This window comes from Geotrypetes seraphini, chromosome 6 (genome assembly GCF_902459505.1).
Source record: "Geotrypetes seraphini chromosome 6, aGeoSer1.1, whole genome shotgun sequence".
Lineage (NCBI taxonomy): Eukaryota > Metazoa > Chordata > Amphibia > Gymnophiona > Dermophiidae > Geotrypetes > Geotrypetes seraphini.
Window position 1 is genome coordinate 126811139 of NC_047089.1, and position 25385 is coordinate 126836523.

The 25385-nt window shown below is 41.9% G+C and overlaps 1 protein-coding gene across 1 annotated transcript in view; it reads right to left on the reverse strand.

Annotated features, from left to right (window-relative positions):
• PCCA (propionyl-CoA carboxylase subunit alpha) overlaps positions 1–25385 on the reverse strand; it is a 937632-nt gene that overhangs the window by 805884 nt on the left and 106363 nt on the right. Inside the window, exons 5-6 of the mRNA XM_033947881.1 lie at positions 8586–8699; positions 7680–7733 (exon numbers count right to left, since the gene is read on the reverse strand). Of these exons, the coding sequence (XP_033803772.1) occupies positions 7680–7733; positions 8586–8699 (168 nt within the window). The remainder of the gene's footprint in view (positions 1–7679; positions 7734–8585; positions 8700–25385) is intronic.

A 25385-nucleotide genomic window follows, 5' to 3' on the forward strand; every position in this document is an offset into this window, starting at 1 on the left:
CTTGTTTTAGATGTGGGAAGGCCGGGCATATGCAAAAACAATGCCGGGTCAAATTGGCACTTACCACCTCCCGGAGTGAAGCTGAAACACCCTCAGACCCTTATGAAATATTGGTGCAAATAAATGGCAGAAAGATTAAAGCCTTATTGGACACAGGGGCAGAACAGTCCATCATGTCCCATGCTTGTTGGGAACAGGCCAGGAAAAGGGGTCCCTTTAACAGGATCACGGGGAAGGTGATGGTGGTCTGTGTGCATGGGGGTAAAAGTTCCTATCCTCAGTATCTCATCCCTATAGGATACAAAGGGGAGGTAAAAACCCTGAGGGTAGCGGTTATTCCCAAAGCCCCAGTCCCTCTGATTTTAGGTCGAGATTAGGTGAAGCTAGGGGAAAGTATACAATATAAGAACGGCTCTAAAAGCCTGAGAAAAGAAGAGAGAGAGAGAGGTGTACTTTGATGGCGAGGGATGGCTCTAGTGAAAGGCCCAGGAAGAATAGGCCACGTAAATGGTTTCCGCCTCAGGGAAGAAGGATCCATTCTCGCTGGTGCCCTACGATCAGATGGGCTCCTTTAACTGAACACGCTCTAGCACCCACCTTTGCTTATGAGAGGGCAGCGGGGTGCGATATTTATGCAGCCCAGGATGCAGTGGTGGGGGCTAAAGGTAGAGGGTTGATACCGACTGATATTCAGGTATCACCACCACCGGGGTCGTACTTGAGAGTAGCCCCACGGTCGGGATTGGCCTCCCAACATGCTATCGACATAGGGGCGGGTGTAATTGACCCTGACTACCGGGGTAATGTACTCGTCTTAATGATAAATAATGCTGAGGAGGAGTTCCAAGTGAGGAAGGGTGACCGTATCGCGCAGTTGATATGTGAGCGAATCTGGCACCCTAAGTTAGAGCAGTGGAGGCAATTGTTACCTACTCGTAGAGGAGTCAAGGGATTTGGATCCTCTGTGGCTCCGCTAGAGGGGGAGACAAGTCCTCTGACTACTGTTATACCACAGTCTAGCTCTGACCCACTGGCCGAGATAGAGAAAGCTGTAGAGCAACAGTTCAGTAAATTACATCAAGAACTGGCTCAAAGGCAGGAAGGTCAGCAGCAACAGTGGGAAAGGGCAGTACAAGAAATACAGGGTAGTTTAGGCAACAGATTGAATGAAACAATTTCTCAAACTGATCAGTTGCTCAGAACTACCCTGGAGGGAAATCTGCAACAATGTCAGAGAGACTTGCAAGAACTGAAGTCTAGTACCCAGGGCCTCAAAGAACAGATAGGGCATATTGAATGCCATGTTGAGGAACAACCGGACCACATAGCCGAAGTAAAAAACATTGCATGTGTGGTTAGTGAGGTACGGGAGGAGGTGAAAAAAGTACAGGTTCAAGTGGAACTAATTGGGAGAAAAGATCTCAAGGAAATGTGTGAATTAATCGCTGGGTTTGATACCCGCCTAGGTTCCTTGGAGGAAGAATACCTTCCAGTAATGTCGGCACCAGCAGAATTATCTCGGTCACAGGAATTACATTGGGACGGAGATTTCTATACTGCTGGTCCCGTTAACCCTCCTGCTAGAAAGGGGGGTAAAAATAGGAAACACCTATGCTGATGCTTTATCCCGGGTGGGAGAAAGAGACCTGGATAAGCATAGGCCCACCCCTAGCAGTCGTTTAAGGGGGGGTATGTGGTATGCGAGGTAAGACTGCTAGGATTGGGCCTAGTACAAAACCCATGCCTAGAGCAGGTAATTCCTATGCTGTTCAAGATAAAGAACAGTTTGCCTTCTTGCCTGATATTCCCACTAAATCCAGCAGAGGGAGCCTAGGGGTTGAGCTACAGACTTCCCCTCCCCCTCACCTTCCCAAGGTTGATGACCGGAAATGCTTTGCACCTGGGAAGGTTGGGCGGGGCTGTAAGTTCCTTAACCTCAGAGCTGGGCAATTGGAAAGGCAGAGGGAGAACTGGAGAGCAGGAGAACGGTCACAGGAACAGCACTGGCAGTCTAGCTCAGGACTAAGAGCTCTGCAGGACCTTCACAGCCCAGAATGTATGGAGATTGATGAGGCTGATACTGGTTTGACTCCTGAACTCTCTGAAGTTCCACAAGCCATGGAACTAGAATTTGAACCAGGCCCAGAGGTTCATTCTGTTCAACCTATGGAAGTGTGTGTCTCCAAGGCAAGTTCCAAATCTGCCTAAGGAAAAAGAATAAAGTCCATTCCTGATTTTCAAGAAAACTTACCTGACTTTTGGCAAAATCCTTGCTCTAAACCTGGTGTCTTTTTCATTCCTTGTGGAGCCTTCTGCGGCTCACAAGGATACAAATCTTGTTCCCGCAGTCCTGGACACTTTGCCCTGAGAGTGCGGGTGACAAAAGATACTTATTGAAACCAGTATATAACGTGTGAGGTTGCCTTTGAATCTAGGCCTGGACAGCGGCCTACTTCAACTTGTAGGCATAGACAGATGTCCTTGACTAGAGAAACACACAGTTCTGGTGAACATACCCAGAATGCATTCAACAGGCAGCAGGCAATAAAGATGATTTCTTCTTTTTCTCTTCTTGCATGGTTCATGCTGGAAAGATTTCTTGCAGACAATGGTTCATGCTTTATGACATCAGTGAGACTAACCTCCAAGTGTGTGAGGAAGGAACCACCCCTACACTTTCAATAATTGGCCATGGGTGAAGCACATACAGAAGCTCTGCTTGAAGCCAGGGTTGGACCAGAGCATCAAGACCCATCGTTTCCGTGTTCATACTGAAGAACAGAGTGGCTTTCCTGTTGCTGGCTGATGCCATGAGATCAAACGTTGGTTGCCCCCAGTGCTGTGAAATTCTATGGAAGACCTACTGAGACAAGCCCTCTTTCCAGGATCCAGTGTCTGATGACTCAGGAAATTTGCTTGCACATTGGACAAACACTGCTACATGTGCCGCCAAAAGAGCCAATACATGTAGATGGACCTCGGCCCATCGGAGCAGCATTTGAGCCTCTAATCTCATTAGTGAACTCTTGGTGCCTCCCTGCCGGTTGATGTGTGGCACTGTCCGAGAAGACATGGACTGCCCTGCTCTGCAAGATGCTCTTCAGTGCCTGAAAGGCTAACCTGATCACTCCCAGCTCCAAGCAGTTGATTAACCAACCCCTCTGTAAACCCCTCTGCAAGGGTGAACACCAGCCCTTGAACGGGCGCCCATGGCAATGGATTCCACAGCCGAAGAGGCTGGCATCTGTCGTCAAGATCTCCACATGGATACACAAACATTCCCCGGGATAGGGACCATGGCTCTAGCCACCAGTCTAGGCTGAGCAGAGCTGTTTGTCCAAGGCAGCATTAAGTCCAGCGCATCTGACTGCAGGGAACAGCGGGAAAGCACCTCCTCCTATAGAGGGCATAAATGCGCTCTCACCCAGGGTACTACATCTATCATTGCTACCATGGACCTCAGCAACTGAATAAAATACCATGCCATCTGAGCTAGCCTGTCTTAGTGCCAGAAACTGATACCTGAGCTTTGCTCTATGCCAGGCCTGCACAACTTCGGCCCTCGCTTGGCCAGGTTTTCAGGATTTCCCCAATGAATATGCATGAGATCTATTTGCATGCACTGTTTTCAATGCATATTTATTGGGGAAATCCCAAAAACCCAACTGGATTCGGCCCTCGAAAACCGGAGTTACGCTCGTCCAGAAGAAAGACCCTGTTCCAATCTGTATCGAACAATATTCCCTGGTATTTCAAGGAGTGTGTCCAAACCAAATGACTCGTTTTGAAGTTTACCACCCAGCCTAGGCTCTGCAGAAGCTGAACCACTTGGGCCACCTCTGCCTTAGACAGTGCCTTGGATAGTACCTCAGACAATCATCCAGGTAAGGGTGAACCTGTATTCCTGCCTTGCAGAGGTGTGCCGCTACCATGACCATTATCTTGATGAAGATGCACCGTGCTGTAGCTAGTCCAAACAGAAGAGCAGAGAACTGGAGATGACGTTCTAGTATATGGAACCTCAAAAACCTTTTATCACTTGGAAAGATGGAAATATGCTGATAAGCCTGTCAGATCTAGGAAGGCAAGGAATTCCCTTGGCGCAACCGATGCAATGACTGACCGGACCGTTTCCTTGTGGAAGCAGGGGATCCTGAGGGCTGTATTGTCTGACTTCAGATCCAGATCAGTCTCCAGTAGTCCGACTCTTTTTTATTGCCATGATAAAATATACTGAGTATCTGCCCCAGCCTCATTCACCTTCTGGTTCGGCCTCTATGGTTCCTAGATCGATGAGCCTCTGTACCATTGCCAGAACGCTGGCTGCTTTGTCCAGCAACCCACAGAAGAGTTTATAAAGGAATATGGAAGGGGTCAAAAGAATCCTAGCTTGTACTCATGAATGGGGTCCAGTATGCAGCGGTCTGAAGATATCCACATCCATGCATGTGAAAACTCTGCCAGCCTCACCCCCACATCAAAGGAAGGGGACTACAGGCCTGATGTCATTGCTGTTTTGGGGGGATGCAGTGGAACAGGATCCAGATGCCTGGGTACACCTGATGTTCCCAATTCTTTGACTCAGGCCTTGACATGTCCTCTGGGAAGCCAACGTTCTCAAATACTGCTGAAAATACCTTGAGCCAGAGAAAGAGGGGGGAGTCATTATTGGTTCAATTGTACCAACCACAGTGTAGCGAAACGGCTGGAGGTCAACTATGTCCCTGACTGTCTAAATAGGTTATTTATTAGTTTCTTCATTTTCTTTGTTTTTGGATCCTACATGTGGACTAAATAATTAATTTATTTATTGTTTGATGTTAAATCAATCATATTTACGTTGATGGGTTTTATTTTCAAATCTTTTGTAAGTATGTGTGCTTGTTGTTATGATGAAAATTTTAAATAAAAAGAAAATCCAAAACAACTATTGCAATAGCGATTTTAGCGCCTAGAATGGCCCATGAAGGCAAAAATGAAACAAAAAATTCAGGAAAAGGGATTTTGGAGGTAAGGGGGTCCTGTCTCTAGCCTCATAAAACTATAAAATTAGCTTTTAAGGGTTTTCCCCTCTCCCTCTGATTTTCCCATAGGTTGTAATAGCTTTACTCGCTATACTGTGCTGAATGCTGGAAGCTGCTCATAGAGAACCTCTAGTTAAGAGGTATGAGAAGATTTCTGCCTCAGAGAAACCTAACAAAAGGGAAAACGGCTTGTTTCTTCAGACTGCCATCCAGTCTCCCCGGAGCCCACACGACATTGTAGGGGAGGAATGTCCCAATCCTAGTGCAAAACCACCACGGAGGAGAGACAGTCTGCGCTCAAGCCCACTGCAATTGAAACCTGGAGTGAGCCTGCTCCCAAGGGAACAGCCCCGAGTCTCCGGACTGTTAATGCAGGCTAGTCAGACAGGAATCGTGCAAGCATATGCCTTAAGGCTATAGACCTCCATCCTGAGAGTCTGTATCTTCTTGCAATCAGATGTCTCAGGGGAAGAGAGAGACTGCAGCACCAAAAAGCCTTGCTTACAGGAGAACACCCCCCAAAATATAGAAAATAAACACAAGCAGAGCAGAGAAGCTCCTACAACTTCACTGCACAGTAAGACTGAAGAAATCTAGTACAGCCCAGTGTGAGATATGGAGAAGCAGAAGAATATATAGTAAAGGAGAGTACGAGTAATTACCTTTTCAACTAATTTGATTCTTTGGATGCATAGTTGAGCCCAAGATGACAATTATCTTTTATTCATCATTTCACAAACCACCTCCTATGAAAAGCTAAAATACTACAAAAACCAAAATTAAATCAAATTCAAAAAATTATATTAAATGTTAAAGCTCTTCTTCAGAGGTAGTTCAAGAACAGATTTATATATTCTCAAAAAGGTCATACATTAAGGGCTCCTTTTACAAAGATGCGTTAGCGTTTTTAGTGCATGCTACCCAAAAAACTACCGCCTGCTCAAGAGGAGGCAGTAGCGGCTAGCATGCACGGCATTTTAGCATGCGCTAAAAACACTAGCTTGCCTTTGTAAAAAGGAGCCCTAAGATATCTTCAACATTTTTATTAGAAAAGACATCAACCTAAAAAGCATCCAGTGTTTTTCAAAACCATTTTAGATATTAGAATTCTTAACATATATGCATCTAAAAAAATATTTCAACATTGCAATTACATATTAATCAATTACGAGACATTTTACTATAATAAGTTAAGAAAGCAAGACTACAAGAATCAAAATCAGCAGACTGTTTTATTGTAATGTAAAGTTCATCCACAAGTAATATAGACAACTGTAAACTTGCCAGAAACAAATGTGTTTAAAACCAGGGATGGATACAATGAAGGGAATTTAAGTTCTATATTGTGCAGGATTAATACAAAAATCAAGACAAAATGGCTCTGTAAAAATAGGAAAGATTTCCTTAACAATGAACAACTTTATTATGACTTCTATAACATTCAATAATTTTTAAAATTGGTCTTTAAAATTCAAGAAACTCTTACATTCAACCATTTTTCTACAAACTGTAAACCTAAATACAAAAAAAAAAAAATCAAGAAGAAACTGAAAACCATATGGAAAACTTATGAAATATTTCCAAATGCATTGTACCTGTCATTTATAAATATATAGTATGATCCAATACTTTATAATGCAAGGGTGAATCAAAAATTAAAGGCCATTGTTAAATTACGCGATAACTGGAACAGAGCTAACAAAATGCAACATGTGTTTGTACATTGCCTGTTGGATAGCTCATACACGTGCTGTGCAGCGCTCAGCCTTTAGTCATGTGGCAGTCACAAGGTCAGAAATATGGACGCTCCATTGAAAGATTGCACCATCAAAGAACGTGCAGTAGTGCAATTTCCTTGGGCAGAGGAAGTGAAACCTATGGAAATTCACTGTTTGATACTGAGTCAGTATGGACCTAGCACCATGAAACAACAAAAGATTTGAGTAGGTAAAAAGGTTTAAAGCTGGAATGACAAGTGTAACTGACAAAGGTCGTTCTGATCACCCATTAACATCGTGCACACAAGAGCACATTGACAGGGCTGATGCCTTAATTAGAGAAGACCAATTGATAATGTGTCTCAAATGGCTGCAAATTTGGATATCAGCTATTGATCTGCATTTGCCATAATGCACGACTTGGAATACAGGAAAGTCTGCACACGATTGGTTCCCAATTGCTTACTGATCTGTATGAGCAACAATGTGTAGAGGTTGGGTATGAAGACTATCCACATATTCTACAAAGAATTATTACCGGTGATGCGACCCGGAGAGCAAAAGAAAAGCATGATGAAGTAAAGGAAGCTGTGCTCATCTGGCTTCGGGAGCAGCCGAAGTCTTCTTCTCTGCAGGAATGCAGAAGCTAGTTGAACGATACAACAAATGTGTCATCTTGCATGGGGACTATGTGGAAAAGTGATATGTTCAATTGCTCACAGTTACTTCTATTAAAGCCATTAAATGTATTTTGCCTTTACTGTTTGATTTACCTTCATATATCATGAGTACAACTTTATCTCTTCATTGTCATAATAGTGGTGCTTTCAGTAGGGTGCATAACCAAACATTCCTCTTTGCTGAAAATGACCACTATACCCTGCTATGTCAATGTTTTTGAAACAATTAACAACTACAAGAAATCAACAAATCCTACCAGACTTTTGGCAAATTCTTTGTTTTCTGACAAAAATCCATATCCTGGATGTACCTTGAAAATGAGAACAGAAGTTTTAGCATATCTAATCATACTGAAAAACATGGTTAACATCTGAACTTTGTCTTCAAGAATTCTACTACACATCTTTCTTTCCATTTGAAATCATACAAAAATTAATTTCAAAAAATTGATCATGTTAATTAACACATCCCAAGTTCATTGATGCCAAAGATCATTCTTTTTTTGTTTCTGTTTCTTGTTTTATACATTTGTGTACTTCTAGTTTAATAAACTTCTCAGTTTCATTTGGAGAAGCTCAAATCTAGTTCAATAGCTTTCATTTACATTCTTGATAAAATGTTAATCCTTGACCAATGCAAAAAAGACTGTTTACTCATTTAAGCTAAAGTGCATTTCAATAACAGTACAAAACACAATGAAAATAATTATGTGATGCACCATTTACTTTTTCCAAGTGTAATTATGTGTGCCTAATTAAAAAAAAAAAAAAAAAAAAAATCAAAATGAATTCAAAACACACACATTGCATTTTTTTAAAAAAATGTATCCTTCTAAAAATCTGGTATAGCATCAAAGGGGTTAATGCTCAAAACTAATTGGGATTTTTTTTTCCAGCAAATTTGGAAATGAATTGAAGTTGCTCCCTGGTGTGAAAGCTGAATCCAGCAGCCACCTGCAGGATCAGCAACCAGCACTGCCAGATGCTATAAAGCCTTTGATTTCCAGGAGCAATTTCAGCCACACTTAACTTATGTGACAAGAACTAAGTGAAACAGCATTTTAAACCCTTTATATTTTAATATTTTAAAACTAAAATTCCATCTTTTTTTACACATATCTATATATGAAACAGCTGCAGAAGATAGACTCATTCAGACTCACAGCTTGGGCTCCAGATTTCTTAATAGCTTCCATGATGGCATTCAAGTTAAGGTAGCTTTTGCTGGTGGGAGCTGGGCCAACACAGACAGCTTCGTCCGCCATTTTCACATGAATCTAGGGAGACAAAAATCTAAATTAACAGATGCTCCCAGCAAAAATAATTACCTGAAATATGCACAGGAAATTGTGAATTTGATTGTTACAAGAATAATTAAGGGTGCCCGCTTTTAAAATGTGTTGAAAGTGCAAAAATGCTGAAACTAAAACCACACAATGTTCATAAAATATTCTCTAGTCCAAATATGCATTAGCATTTTTAACTCATGTTCAATAATGTATTATATCTACATATTTGAATTAAATCGTTATAAACATAAATGTCAGTTTCCTATGCTGATCATCTAAATGTAAATTCACTGTCTTAAACTACCGTACTATGTTACATGTAACAAGAGTAGCCTAATATCTTAATAACAAACATTCAAGGCCAGTTCTAAGCAAGCTCCCCAGGAAGTTGGGGATAATTAGAGTGAATTGAATGAAGGGATGCAGTGAGTATCCCTGCACAGCATCAGGTCAGCACCATGCACAAATTAAAGCCTATGACTAAAGAGTTTAATATTACTACAGGTGAACCAGAAAAAGAGAGAATTATTTTAACAGGCTCATGTCCGATTCCTCATCCACTGTATTCTTATTCACCCTTCTATTTTCTAAATATAGTGCACTCACATACCTTTCTGGATTAACTCAAACCTGTACAAAAAGAATGTGACATTTTACACAAAAAAAATTTCACTAAAAGCAAACAGTCCAAACAGATTACAAAGCTCAAGCACAGTGCTCTCTCTCTCTCTGCTATAACATTTCACTACATCAGATCTACCTGTCCTCCTTTCCCACCTTAGAGATAGATGCTTCTTCTTCACCTCCCACCACTTTTTTTTTTTGAGACAGCCACTAGGGGCAGGAGCAAGTGAAGTTTATCCTGTGTTTGAGGGGAGGGGAGGATCAGAAGATCTTCATGTGTAGTAAATATCAGCTTTAGGATTTTTTGTATGAACCTTCAGACTAAGGTTGTCTGATTTACAATTCAAAATCGATTCACCGATTCACTTCAGGTAAATCAATTCAAATCGATAAAAAAAAAAAAAAGGATCAGCCTCCAGATTCGGTGACTGACCCTCCCCCCCTCGCTCCCTAAAGCAGGATTGGCAGCGCTGCCTCTTGTTGGCCAGCCACTGCCTCTCCTGCTTTAGAGGGTGAGGGGGCAGGATCAGTTGGGAAGTGCTGCGGTGTCTGGCTTCCCCTCTAGCCTCCTGCATATCCATTTACCTAATACCAGCAGCGGAGCAGCCTGCAGAGAGGATCGCCAGTACTTTACCGATCCTTGCAGGTTGCCATAGGACTCAGGAGCTGTCTTCCCTCTGCCACGATCCTGCCTTTGATGTCAGAGGAGGGGCGGGACCACAGCAGAGGGAAGACAGCTCCAGAGGCCTATAGCAGTGGTCGGCAAACCGTGGCTCGTGAGCCACATGCGGCTCTTTAGATACTTTAGTGAGGCTCTGGTAGTAGCCAAACGTTTCCTGCACAGAAGGGCCCCAACACAGCAGCTGTTCTCACAAGCTGCCGGCAGCTGCCTCGAAGTTTTCCCTCTGCTGCAACTTCCCGTTTCTGACCGGGCAGATCGCCGCAGAATGAAAGCTTCGGGGCAGTCGCCAGGAATTTGTGAAAATGGTTCCATTAGAGCTGGATTCTAGAATAGGGCCCAAAATGGTCAGGGGGGCTCGCCGGTGCAGTGCTTTAGGGCCTTTTGGGCATCTCCCTCACCTTCGCTGGATTCGCAGCAGAGTCATTGCCCAGCCCTCCCTAGCATCATCATCCCGGGCCCTCCCCGTCGACCCTCCCACCGCGAGAAGACCAACAAACATCCCTCTAGCACTCGTTGGCAGCCGCAGCTTTCTAAACACGCTGCTTTGAAGTTTGCAGCCTTCTGCTGGTGATTCCCTCTGTAGCATCACTGGAGAGAGGTTTGTTGGTTGTCTCGCAGTGGGTCGGCAGGGTTCGCATGGGAGGGAGAGCTAAATGTTCCTTTTCAGAGGGGCCCCGGCTACAGGGAAAGAAGAAGTTTGCCCTGGGTGCTCCAAGGCCTGGCATCTTTAATTTCTTCGGGCAACAACAGCACTTACAATTAGCTGCTGTTGCCGGCTTCGGGTCTTACTCTCTGCTGAGTCCTGCTTACTTCCTATTTCCATGAAGGCAGGCTCGAAGCCGGCAAAAGCAGCAAATTGTGAATGCTGCTGCTGCCTGAAGAAGTTCATGACGCCAGGCCTTGGAGCACCAGCTTAGGGGCTGCACTGCCAACCGGGGTCGGGGTAACAGAAGGAGGAAAGGGAGAGAGAATTGCTGCACCCAACCGGAAGGCAAGGAAGGAATGAAAGGAGATGCCAGGGCATGGAAGGAAGAAGGTCCGAAGCCGGTAATAGCAGCAAATTGTGAATGCTGCTGCTGCCTGAAGAAGTTCATGACGCCAGGCCTTGGAGCACCTGCTTAGGCGCTGCACTGCCGACCGGGGATGGGGTGACAGAAGAAGGAAAGAGAGCAGAGGGGGAAAGAATTGCTGCACCCAACCGGCGGGAAAGGAAGGAATGAAAGGAGATACCAGGGCATGGAAGGAAGAGAGGGAGGGAGGAAGAGATGCCAGACATGAAGGGAAGGAAGAAGGTATGCCACACCAAGAAAAAAGGAAGGAGGAGATGTCAGAGCATGGATGGGGAGGGAGAGATGAAAGGAAAGAAGATCGATGCCAGGGAATCAGGGAAGGGAAGGAGATAGATGCCAGACCATGGGGTAGGAAGGAAAGGAGAAGATAGAGATGCCAGAGTATAGGGGAAGGGGTGGTGACAGAGAAAAATGGAGAGTTGGCAGAGCTGAAATTAATCATGTACAAAGGACAGAAGGGGCACAAGATAGATAGTTTATGGAAGGAGCATAGAAAGAAGGAAGATGCCATATGGAACAGGGAAAGGACGGACAGTGGATGACGGGGGCAGAGAGAGAAGGCAGACATGGAAGACAGATGCTCGCTAGAAAGAAGTGAGTGAAGACAAGATGATTAAAGCAGAAATGACAAAAGGTAGAAAAATATTTTTTGTCAATAAATAAGAATTATTATTATTATGATATCTGGTTTTATTTAATGTTAGTAGCTAGTTTAAACAGACTCCTAAAAACATGGTTCTTGAAAAGAAATTTGGCTCTCAAAAGAAATCTTAATCGTTGTACTGCTGATCTTTGGCTCTTTTTGACTAATGAGTTTGTCTACCACTGGCCTATGGCAACCTGCTAGGATCGCTAAAGTACAGGCGATCCTGTCTGCAGGCTGCTCTGCTGCTGGCATTAGGTAAATGGATATGCGAGAGGTCAGGGGGAACACGCAGGCCTTCCGGGGGGGGGGAAGGACAGGCCTTTAGGGGGGTGCAAGCCTTCAGGAATGGGGTACAGACCTTCAGGGGGATAGTGCAGGTCTTCAGGGGGACAATGCAGGCCTTCGGGGGGGCCCTGGTGTAGAAGTACACAAAGGGAGGGGGTTCAAAGAGACGTGCATATGCTGGACTTTGGGGGGAAGAAATAATGGGTCTAAAAACAGAGGAGAGGGAGAGAGATGGTTGAAAATTGGATTTAGGGAGGGAAGGAACAAAAAGGGAGAGGAGTTGGACACAAGGGATGGAGTGGAAGGGGATAGAGATATTGGATAGGAGGGTAGTTGGGAAGAGAAAGGGAGAGATGGTGGACCCTAGAGTGGTAGGGAAGGAGGGAGAGATGAAGGATGAAAAGGTAGTTGAGAAAAAGTAGATCTGGGGATAGAAACAAAAAAAAAGGAAAGATGCCAGACCTCTGGGGGAAGGAAGGGAAACAGAAGGGGAGGACAGAGATGGAAGATGGATGGATAGCACATAGAAAGAAGAAAACGACAAATGGCAAGCGAGTTATCAGAAGACAACCAGAGCCTGGGACCAAAATGATTTTAATAATGACCAGTCAACAAAAGGTAGAAAAAATAATTTTATTTTCTAATTTGTGATTACAATGTGTCAGATTTGAAATTTGTATCCTGCCAGAGGTGGTTAGACCGTGAACATGAGCTAGGATTTAACAGAGAGGAAAAAAGTCTTTTTTGTTTATTTTGTTAACACCATAGCACCCAGTGTGGGTAGGAGAGGGAAAAGGAGGTGAAGAGGCTATAAAAGGGGTGAAGAGGCTATAAAATAAACCCACCAGGATGTTTGGTAAAAAACAAACAAACAAACAAAAAACACACACTTGGGCAGAAAAATCAAATCGAATTTAAAAAAAACAAAAAAAAACCTTTTAAACCAATTAAAATAAAAAAAGTTTTTTCCTGAATCGGGCAGCACTACTTCAGACTGCAGCCGGGCACTAAAAGCTACTGGTTGCTAACCTCTTCGTCGGTCCAGCTTTTATAGAATTTCATTAATTTTTTTTATCAATTTTTAACTCTTAAATTATTCTCTTCAGGGTCGAGGGAAAACATTTGAGTGAGCCGATGTTTTAAGACTGACATCGGCTCCCTTAAATATTTTCCCTTGACCCTGAAGAAGGGTTTCATTTGAAACATGCAAGTCGGGAGAGGTGAAGTAATGACATACGATAATCCACTATAAAGCTAAGTGGCTTTCTTTTGTTTTTACACTAAAAGAGAAGAGAATAATTTAAGAGTTAAAAATGGATTAAAAATTAATTAAATTCAATAAAAGCTGGACCGACGAAGAGGTTAGCAACCGGTAGCTTTTGGTGCCCGGCTGTGGTCTGAAGGTCCATACAAAAAATCCTAAATTGATAATTTCTAATCTTCAGCCTGTTTGGGCCCCAATTTTATCAATGAATAGGAGTTGCTGTGAGATACAATTACACTCAGTTATTGGAAACATCTTTAGAGGAAAAGAGCATGAGATCTACACTCCTGGTGACATTTGTTTTTGAGTCTGATAAAGACTGGGTGATGAGGGCGGAAAGTGTGGGTATTTCCCGATGTCTGTATAGATACATAGGAAAAGAGAAAGCAGGTTTTTTTGTTATGCCCTCAGGTGTTATCCCTGGGAGCCCATTTCTTCTTATGTTTTCCCTGTAAATGTTTAATTTTGTATGAATGAAATAGGCATCTTTTGTTTGATCCCAAACAATTAAAGACTTTTCTTGAAAATAAACACAAGATACAGGTCCAGGTTAGGGATCCACAGGAAGAAATAGGAGATTAGACTAAAGAGGAAGGATGTTTAATTTAATTTTAGTCCTATCTGAGATGCTGTCAATTGCTTAGTATTATTTCTTAATTTTGTTGTGCCTCTTTTTCCTAATAATTTTCTCCCCCTCCACTTGAGGACTTACAGGGGATTTAGCTATATGACTATTTTTGGCACATGTATTTCATGATTTTATGTTTGTATTATAATTTGTATGTAACAGCCATTTTCTGTTTCCTGAGTCATATAATAAGTTATAATTCAATTAAAATTGAATATAGAATTTAAAAAAAAAGAAAGTCTTAGCTTTTGCAGATATTTGATGATAATTTTGACTGATCCTGATCATTCTTTATCTCATCTTACTGATGTATTATCTGAATTTGGGTTTCATTCTGGATTTTGCTCTTCCGTTTAATCAGTCTTTGAAAGAGCACTGGAATGGAAGGTTCCCGTTAACTTGGGCAAGTGACAGTTACTTATTTAGGGATTATTATTCCACAAGATCTTACCCGATTAAATGCTCTTAATATTCAACCGTTGTTGAATAAGACCAAATCGTGTTTATTAATTTGGAGATATTTTCCTATCTCTTTGATGGGATGCATTGCACTCTATAATATGATAATTCTTCCTCAATGGCTCTGTGTTTATCAAATGTTGCCTTTGTCCCTTTCCAAAACTGTGGAATGTCAATTAAATAAACTGATTCGTGAATTTCTTTGGTCATGGGGATGTCCACGTATATTTTTGTATCAGGTAGCATTACCGATAGCAAAGGGTAGATTCCAAGCAAGCAGACAGCAAGTTTGGCTGAAAAACTACATAAACGAACCCAATCTGTCTTACAGTGCCTTCCGTAAATCGATCAAAACCGCCCTATTCGCTAAATTCGTTGACTAAAACTGTCCCCTTCCTCACTAGGACCCTCCCTCACTAGGACTCCCCTCCCCGTAAACGCCTTTTTCTTCCTCTCAAGAAGCTCCTCATCTATCCAGATTTCCTCTACTCGTAGAACTCCTACTCATATGTAAGCTCAAAAGTATTCAGGTATTCATTACCCATAGAACTCCAATTAGCACGTTAGTTTCCCATTAGACTATTATATTGTATTAGACACATTGCATGGTATTGTATCTAGTCTTATAGTATTGTATTGTATTTAGACTCACTGTATTGTACTGTACTATTTTGTATTGTATTGTATGTAGACTTATTGTTTTGTATTAAGACCTTTTGTTATTCGCTGAATGTCCAGCCTTCTTACAATGTAAACCGCCTAGAAGTCGCCTGACTATGGCGGTATAGAAAAATAAAGTTATTATTATTAGATTGGGATTATTACAGTTGAAACAATTTGTTGAAGCTAGTCATATGCATCACATCCATTATTGGTTTCTCTCAACTTCTTATTTTTCCTGGATGTTGGTGGAGTTAAAATTATGGAGACCTTATCACTTTAGTTATCTTTTACATGCTCCTAAAATGAAGATTGCTGTCCTAAGGAATCCTTACTATTTTTTAATTGTTCCTCTGAGATCCACTTGGGGAAGGATATGTATTCAGTTAAAGCTTGATTTCAGGACTACGCCTCTTTTACCTATTAAGAACATAAGAGTTGCCTCTGCCAAGTCAAACCGGAGGTCCATTGCACCCAGCAGCCCGCACCCGTGGCGGCCCATCAGGTCCATGACCTGTTAAGTGACCCTGTCTTTCCTGTACCTATGTCTATCTGTCCCTGCCTTTCCTATACCTATCTCTATGTCTATCTGTATCCCTCAATCCCCTTATCCTGTAGGTATTTATCCAAACCTTCTTTGAACCCCTGTAGCGTGCCCTGCCCTACCACAGCCTCCGGGAGTGCGTTCCATGTGTCCACCACCCTCTGAGTAAAGAAGAACTTCCTAGCATTTGTTCTAAACCTGTCCCCTTTCAATTTCTCCGAGTACCCCCTTGTATTTGTAGCTCCCCTCTCAGTCTGAAGAATCTGTCCCTGTCTACCTTCTCTATGCCTTTCAGGATTTTAAAGGTTTCTATCATGTTTCCTCGAAGTCTCCGCTTTTCCAGGGAGAAAAGCCCCAGCTTATCTAACCTATCAGTGTATGAAAGGTTTTCCATACCTCTTATCAATTTAGTTGCTCTTCTCTGGACTCCCTCAAGTACTGCCATGTCCTTCTTGAGGTACGGCGACCAGTACTGGGCACAGTACTCCAGATGGGGGCGCACCATTGCACGATACAGTGGCATGATGACTTCCTTCGTCCTGGTCGTGATACCCTTTTTGATGATACCCAACATTCTGTTCGCTTTCTTTGAGGCTGCCGCACATTGTGCCGATGCCTTCAGTGTTGTATCCACCAACACACCCAAGTCTCTTTCAAGGTTACTTACCCCCAGCAATGATCCCCCCATTTTGTAGCTGAACATCGGGTTCTTTTTCCCTACATGCATGACCTTGCATTTCTCTACGTAATGGTTTCTTTTCACCTAGTATAACACGCTGGTTTTCAACTAGATAAGAGAGGAACTATCTCCTATCTATATCAGATATTGACTTATGAAGGTACTTTACCAACATTTTCACAATTACATACTGTTTATGGTTGGACTAGTTTGGATATATTTTCTTATATGCAATTGAGATATTTTGTGACTTCTTTGCCTACAGTGGCATTGATTGCTAAAGTATATGATACTCTCTCAAAATTATTTTGATTAGATGCTCAATTGATTATATCCCTTAAATATTTTAGGCATTTTTTATTTGAACTTTCATCTTTTTAGATTATGATAAGGTGGTTCAAGCTTGGAATACAGAATTGAAGATTTAACTTCAAGGGTCCCATAGTCAAAGATTTTTTGAAGATTTTATATGGCCTTCCTTCTGATATTACCTATTTTGAAATGGGTTATAAGTTTATTTGTAGACTTGGGGTACTTATAGGGCGACTTTTGCTTCATTAGGTTCTTGCTTGAAATGTGGTCAGCCTAAAGCCACATTATCTCACATGTTTTGGACATGTCCAACGGTGTGCCAATTTTGGAGTGTTTTTTCCTAAGGTTAAACAAATGTGGCACATTAAATGGCATTGTAATAGTTATAGTCTCTTTTGGTTATCTGATCTTAAACATCCTATTCCTAGAGGCCTTAAAGGCTTTCTTCGATGAGCAATTTTATCAGGTCTGAAGGTCCTACTTTATCTTTGGATTGGACCCTTGAGCCCAACCTATAGTCATTGGTGTTCTAGAATCTTTTGACAATTGAAAGTATGCAGTTAATAGACAGGGTCAACAGTTACTTACTATTTGGCAGCCTTATTTAGATACTTTAACATTATATGCTCGCAGTCATATTTTAAATATGTCATGATTTGATTCCTTTATTTTTTTGTAATCACAGCTCTGGGATGGGGGGAAAGGTGGGGAATTGGGAATATTTTTCTATTAACAATGTTTATTGTATAATAGTTTTGTAAATTTTATTTATGTCTGTATTTGAAATGTTACTTGCTCTTTTATTTGTATTTGAAAATCTAATAAATATAATTAAATATAAGTACAACTTCTGAAGCACTTCCTCCAGCAACTTATTTTAGGCCTCTTCTAACTGCTACAGTAAAGTCTGTCTTAACTCTTATTCTAAACCACATTGGTTATTTGTAGAGAACTGCAGTATGTAAGACACTGTATTGTACTCTATTGCACCAATGCCCTTCATCCAAACCAAATTGGATTCAGAAAACACCATTCTACCAAACTCTCTCTCATAGGTCTTCTTACTAACATCATTTACCATTTGGACCATCATAACTGTCATACTCATGTCTCTGGACCTGTCCTCAGCTTTTCATACAATTGATCACCGCTTACACATCTATCGATTACAGGAAATAGGAATATCAGATCAAATATTAAACTGGTTCATCACATACTTCAAAGATCGTACATCAAAAGTCTCATTTAACGGTTCAGTATCTAATACATTTTCTAACAATTTCGGCATCCCACATGGTTCAATACTATCTCCACTTCTTTTTAATATCTTTCTGGCCTCTATGATCATGCTTGGACAGTCAAATGGCTTTACAGATTACGCCTACGCTGATGATATCCAGCTTATTCACCCCATCGATTTGGAAAATCCAGAAGACATCACCACCATCAATAAAAAACTGGAGAAAATAGGCAACTGGCTCAACTCTAATATGTTGTCACTCTGTTAATAAAACCAAAACTATGATTTTTCCAAATAAGAAAGGTTCTTCACTACTTTCTCCCATCAAATTCAAAACAACCCCAATTCAGTCAGTCAATACTCTCATGATCCTAGGAATTGCGTTTGAGAGAATCTCATCTTTCATGATCACATATGTACTGTTGTTCATAAATGCTTTTATCGCCTTCGCATGATCCGTTTGCTAGCCAAACTCCTCGACCATTCTGCTCTTAATATTCTCATTCATTCTTTGGTCATTTCTTGTCTGGACTACGATAATGCCTTATTTCATGGAATCACCAAGAAAGAGATCAGACGCCTTCAGATAGTCCAGAACACTGCCATTAAAATCAGCTTCAAAGCCAAGAAATTTGACCACATCACTCCTCTCCTAATCTGAGCACATTGGCTCCCTATTGATCATTGCCTTACTTATAAAACATTATTGATGACATTTAAAACAAGGAAAACAGGCCAGCTGGAATTCATCCATTATTCCTCACCACGCATCCTCCGAATATCTGATTAAAACTTGTTAGCAATTTCGTCACTAAGACATATAAATACATAGAAATTCTATCTTTTCAGTTGTTGTTCCCTCCCTTTGGAATTCTGTTCCAAACTCTTTAAGAGAGCCAACATCCCTAGAGAAATTCAAATCCTCCCTTAAAACGTTCCTTTTTAAAGATGCTTTCCAAGTTTAACTCTCTTTGTAAAGACATTTTAAACTTACTTAGTCCATGACCTTGGACAGATTTGTCGTCTCCCCTTCCTTTTGTATTTTCCATCTCTCCTCTCTTGAGGAAAGGCAGGAGAGGGGAGATATGATAGACATTTAAATACCTATGTAATGTAAATGCACATGAGTCGAGTCTCTTTAATTTGAAAGGAAACTCTGCAATGAAAGGGCATAGGATGAAGTTAAGAATAGAGGTCTGCACGGGAACGGGGATCGCGGGAATCCCGCAGGAGTCCCGCTGGAATCCCCCCTAACCCATGGGGACCCCCCTCGGGCCCACGGGACTCCCACGGGGATGGAAGGTTTTGGAAGCAGGGTTCGTCCATATAATATAATGGACACGTCAGCCTTAGTAAAAGAGGGGGTTTATAAGTTAATTACCTGAACAGAAAACAAAAAAAGGGTTCCACCAAAGAGATTCCACAAGGAAAACAGCAGCGCAAACACAAAAGAAACTGTGGAATTGATGATCCTGTCAGAAGTAATTGCTGCTTTTTATGGGGATGGGCGGAGATGGAGGTAATTCCTTGCGGGGACGGGTGGGGATGGAGAGGATCCTGACGGGGACGAGTGGGACGAAGAGGATCCTGGCGGGGACGGGTGGGATTTCTGTCCCCGCGCAACTCTCTAGTTAAGAAGTGATAGGCTCCGGAGTAATCTAAGGAAATACTTTTTTACAGAAACGACGGTAGATGCATGGAACAATCTCCCAGAAGATGTGGTGGGGACAGAGACTGTATCTGAATTCAAAAGGGCCTGGGATAGGCACGTGAGATCTTTCGGAGAGAGAAAGAGATAATGGTTACTGTGGATGGGCAGACTAGATGGGCCATTTGGCCTTTATCTGTCATCAGGTTTCTATTGTAGTTCTCCCTACTCCCTCTTGTACCAGTTCATTTATTTTTGTTTTGTCTGTTTTGTTGGCAAGATTATTGTTTTGTTAGACTAGCCTCCCTCAGCTTAAATTTTTTGTTCTCCATTTGATTTTACTGTACAACCACCTTGAAATGTATGATAAGGTGGTATAACAAATTCTTAATAAACTTGGAAACTTGGAATTAGTTTTCCTTTTGTCTGGGAGCCTGACAACCTTTTGCATTTTGCTTTCTACCTCAAGCTGTCATTCTGTTCTTTTATCCTGTATGAACTCAACACTCAGACACAGTCTCTGTTGCTGTTCTGTCCAAAGGTACTCCTGAACCTTTTCTTCCCTTTCTAGTTACTTCTGCATGCTCAGCTTGCTTGAGTACTACCCCCCTCCTCCCCCAACTTAGCTACCATAACCTGAATGCATTTGTATGTAGAGGATCAGTGGAAGCAGATTCTCCAAATCCACAACATCCTGAACTAATTCATTTACATCAGGGATCTCAAAGTCCCTCCTCGAGGGCCGCAATCCAGTCGGGTTTTCAGGATTTCCCCAATGAATATGCATTGAAAGCAGTGCATGAACATTGATCTCATGCATATTCATTGGGGAAATCCTGAAAACCCGACTGGATTGCAGCCCTCAAGGAGGGACTTTGAGACTCCTGATTTACATGGATCATCAAATTGGCCATACAATCTAGTCTAAGCTGCATACCCATTGGCCCTTTCTTCCAGCTTTGTCCGCAGTGTTCCCTCTAAGGTGAGCGCATGAGCGATTGCTCACTATTTTCAGTGGCGTCGCTCATGCGCTTTCTCCTGTCGCTCACTCGAGGGCGAGGTGAAAGGAAGCGGCGGCAGCCTGTATTTTAAAGTTGAAATATGCAGCGGCGGCTCCTCTCAAGATCCCCGACTACATCGGACTTCCAACGCAGGTGGGGATTCATGAGAGGAGCTGCTGCCATGTCTTCAGTGTCATACCGGGGGGGGGGGGGCGGTCCACCCTGGCTGTGCACCCGCCCTAAGGCTACAGTCGGAGAGGAAGTTCGGGCCAGCCAATCGCTTCCTGGCTGGGCGGAACTTCCTCTCCGACGGCAGAATTGACATCGGGGGAAGCAAAGAGAGCTTGGGGCAGCCGCGGCAGTGGCTTTGGGGCCTGTTTCCCCCGAGGGTTGCAGCGGTGGCTTTGGGGCCTGTTTCCCCCGATGGTTGCGGTGGGGGCTTTGTGGCCTGTTTCTCCCGATGGTGGCAGCAGTAGCTTTGTGGAGGGTAGGGAGAAAGAAAGGGGGCAGGCAGGGAGATAGAAGGGAAAGAGAAAAAAAGAAAGGGGGCATCAAGAGAGAAAAAAAAAAGAAAGGGCAGGGAGAGAGGAAGAAAAAGTTGGGGAAGGGAATGAGGTCTGGAAGAAAGGAAGCATACAGGCTGAAAGAAGGGAAGAAAAATTGGATGCACAATCAGAAGATGAAAGTGCAACCAGAGACTCATGAAATCACCAGACAAGGTAGGAAAAATGATTTTATTTTAAATTTAGTGATCAAAATGTGTCTGAATTTATATATGCTGTCTATATTTTGCACTATGGCCCCCTTTTACTAAACCGCAATAGTGTTTTTTAGCGCAGGGAGCCTATGAGCGTCGAGAGCAGCGCTGGGCATTTAGCGCAGTTCCCTGCGCTAAAAACTACTATTGCGGCTTAATAAAAAGGGAGGGGGGTATATTTGTCTATTTTTGTATGGTTGTTACTGAGATGACAATGCATAGAGTCATCTGCCTTGACCTCTTTGAAAAAAACCCAGAATAGGAATGATAATTAACATTTTCTCAGCGTATAGTGTGCTTTGTGTTTTTTAATTTTATTGTTGGTAGATCATTTTGACTTGGTCATTTTAAAGTAGCTCGCAAGCCCAAAACGTTTGGACACCTCTGAGCTAGAGCATTGAAGCTGTGTATTTCTATTTTATCCCTCATTTTACAAAACTGTGGAGCGTTTTTTAGCGCCAGCCGTGGTGGTAGCAGCGCTGATGCTCAGAATTCTATGAGCATCAGAGCTGTTACCACCGTGGCTAAAATCCACACTACAGTTTTGTAAAAGGGGGAGGGGTTAGTTTGTGATGACATATTCCATACTAGGCGAAGGTGTTTTCTGTGTTCTGTGTGTTCGAAAGACATGGTTTTCTGTTAGGATTGACGTTGTAGGATTGATCTGTGCTGGTCTGGCTTGTTTAGTTTTACAATGGGTGTATTGATGTACTGCTCACTGCAATATGTAAGATGCTGCCTTTTCCTAGGTACTCATGTGTGACATGTGGCTTGTTACTAAAAATCATGTTTTTCGTACAGATGGGGGGGGTTCCAAAAAATGAAGGGCCCTGGGTGTTACATATGCTAGGTACGCCACTGTATGCAAAGATACCAGAAAGCTGGTGAAGCAAAAACTTTAAGTAAATTGTTATTCTTCTAAGTTTTGAGTATTTAACCCTCCCACAATCTCACGGGCACTCGTTTCAAGTTTATTGAGATTTTGATTTAAACGCAATATCAAATATTTTAAATGCGTATAACAAAAATAAATTTGGGGAAATAAATAAAACCATTTGAACAATAAACATACAAACATATCCATAGATGATTAAAATTACATAAGGAGTACAAGGATAAACTACATTTGTTTAAAAATGCGTCCTCCGCGCCTGCTCATAAATTTGTGGAGTATGTAACTTGTCGCTCATGCATATTTTTTTTGCACACACCTCATCAATCCTTAGAGGGAACATTGCTTACTCTCTCATTTTAACCTGGAGAACATGCAACAAGACCAATTCTGTCTTTATAGCTTTTAGGATTTGGTCACACATGATGAGCTTTACCTTGCTCAGCTTCCATCTTTTGGCAATTGTATATTTTCCCTTCTGCTGCATCAAGAGATTCCTGTAATTTTATCCCTAAGGTTGCAGGTCTCTTACCAGTTTGCTCAAAGCATTTATCAGAGCCTGCATTAAAACTTTATACTGCTCCAAGGAATCCTTCAATCAGTGTCCACTAAGATTAAGCAATATAATGCTATATACCAGGGGTGCCCAAAAGGTCGATCGCGAAGGTAATGCGAGTCGATTGCATTGCCTTCACGTTCTACTTGCTTCCCGACTCAGAAGCGCCGAGCCAACCAACTTCCCCCACCAGACATCAATTCTGACGTCTGAGAGGAAGTTCTGGGCCAGCCAATTGCTGCCTGACTGGCCCAGAACTTCCTCTCCGACTTCAGAAATGACGTCGGGAAGAGGAAATCTGGTTGGCCCGACGCTTCTGTGTGGGGAAGTAGGAAGAGCTTGGTTTGGAGGCCTGTTCCCCGAAGGCGGCAGCAGTGGCTTGGGAGCAGGCAGGGAGACAGTAAGAAGGGGGAGCAGGGAGACAGAAAGAAAGAGGGGCAGGGAGACAGAAAGACAGAAAGGGGAGACAGGAAGACAGAAAGACAGACAGAAAGAAAGGGAAGGGGGCAGGGAGTGAGGAAGAAAAAGTTGGCGGAGGGAATAAGGTCTGGAAGCATACAGCAGGCTGAAAGAAGGGAAGAAATATTGGATGCACAGTCAGAATAATAAAGTGCAACTAGAGACTCATGAAATCACCAGACAACAAAGGTAGGAAAAATTATTTTATTTTCAATTTAGTGATCAAAATGTGTCCGTTTCGAGAATTTATATCTGCTGTCTATATTTTGCACTTTGGCCCTCTTTCTCTAAACCGCAATAGCGGTTTTTAGCACAGGGAGCCTATGAGCATCGAGAGCAGCGCAGGGCATTCAGCGCAGCTCCCTGCACTAAAAACCGCTATCGCAGTTTAGTAAAAAGGGAGGGGGTATATTTGTTTATTTTTGTATAGTTGTTCCTGAGGTGACATTGCATAAAGTCATCTGCCTTGACCTCTTTGAAAACCCGCAGAATATAAATGACAAACATTTTCTCTGCATAGAGTGTGCTTTTTTTGTTATATTGTTGGTAGATCATTTCGACTTGGTTATTTTAAAAGTAACTCGCAAGCCCAAAAAGTGTGGGCACCCCTGTTATATACACACATATACATACACACACTGTATATACAAATCTCTTTATTCCTCAAGATAAATATTTAGGCTTCAACTCATCACCTTGTTGCTTCTGCTTTAACTTGTACTCATTTTTTCTAATGTTTGATTCCAGACTACAAAAATCCACCATGAACATGGCCGAAACTCATTGTATTCTTTTAAAAATTTTATTTTCTGCAATATTGGATTTTCTTAAGACAAAATGCAATAATTTCCAAAGAACAGACATGCTAAAGTAAACTGTATACATAAGAAATTATGTCATAGGAGGGTTTAGAGTAAAACTTGTCCCATTAACAAATTTTTCTATCTTCTCAATAAAAGCCTATTTCCTGCCGACAACAAATTATTGGTTTATCTCAAACTTCGTGGGGATTTAACAATTAGTCTTCTAAGCAGCTTTGATGATTTAACCTCCTAAGCTAACAGCTCCCAAGGGAGGGTCTTCAGTGCAGTTTTACATTTCATGGTGCTGAAAATAAATACTGGTGCTGTCCAAAACTTTGAATCCATAGATAGTGAATTTCAATAACAATCTCTCAGGTTAACACTGATTATTAGCCATGACTAATAAAGTTAATAAATGAAAGTCACAGTTCGGTCAAATACTTATTAATTTAACGATGCATATACAGTACTTAAAAACAAAAAAACAAAAAGTGAATGATCACCTGTACAGTTAGAGGAGCATAATCGAAAGGGACATCTAAATCCGTTTACGTCCATCTCACAAGTCGTCCAAAGTTAAAAAGAGCCTAAGACACATTTTCGAAAGAGACGTCCAACTTTTTTTACTTTCAAAAATCATCTAATTATATGTCCTGCCAATCTGATCGTCCAAGCCACTAAATTGTCCATCTTTATACCACATTTCTGTCCAACTTTCCGTCCAAGTCCAAAACACCTAGAACAAGCCCTGTTGGATGTGGGAGGCATCTGCAAAGTGATGGACTGCACACCTAGACATGCCACCTAAATAGTGGGGTACCTTACAGGGCACTGCTGTGAAAGGGTGCCATGGCTTCTCCTCACTAGGTGATTGATAAAAAGGAGGGAGATGGATTCTGGGTAAGCACTGTTTGAGGCAAGATGGTGGAAACGGAGCACATCAGCTGATTGCCTGTTTTGGAATTACACCCGATTTCAGGCTGCAAAGGTAGTGAGTTTTTCATAAGATTGCTGATGATAATGTATTTAAAAGAATGTTGGAAGGAAATGAAAATTAATGTTGAAACTGTGGGTGGAAGGGTAATGATATCGTTTGTTGTGTAGTAGTAGGAAACACCCTCCTGACTTCAGCTCCTGAAGACGCATTGATTTTGAAACATAGCACTATGTCGAGCTGAAAGCTGAATTGATTGTGGTTGCTTTTGAAGAAGAACATGGACAGAACATTGAATTTGGAAAAGTATCCATAAACTATAAATGAGATTGGAAGATTGTGGTTTAACAAGGCAAATTTTGCACAAAGGGTTTTTAGGAGGATTTGAACAATGAATGAATAAACTTTTTTGAGGGGATTGAAAGGAAAGGGAGGGTTTCATTGATAATTGTCGGGTGATTGATATAATGTATTGTATTGTACAAAAAAATAAAAAAAGACAAAAAAAAAAAAACCCACTGAAAAATCAAA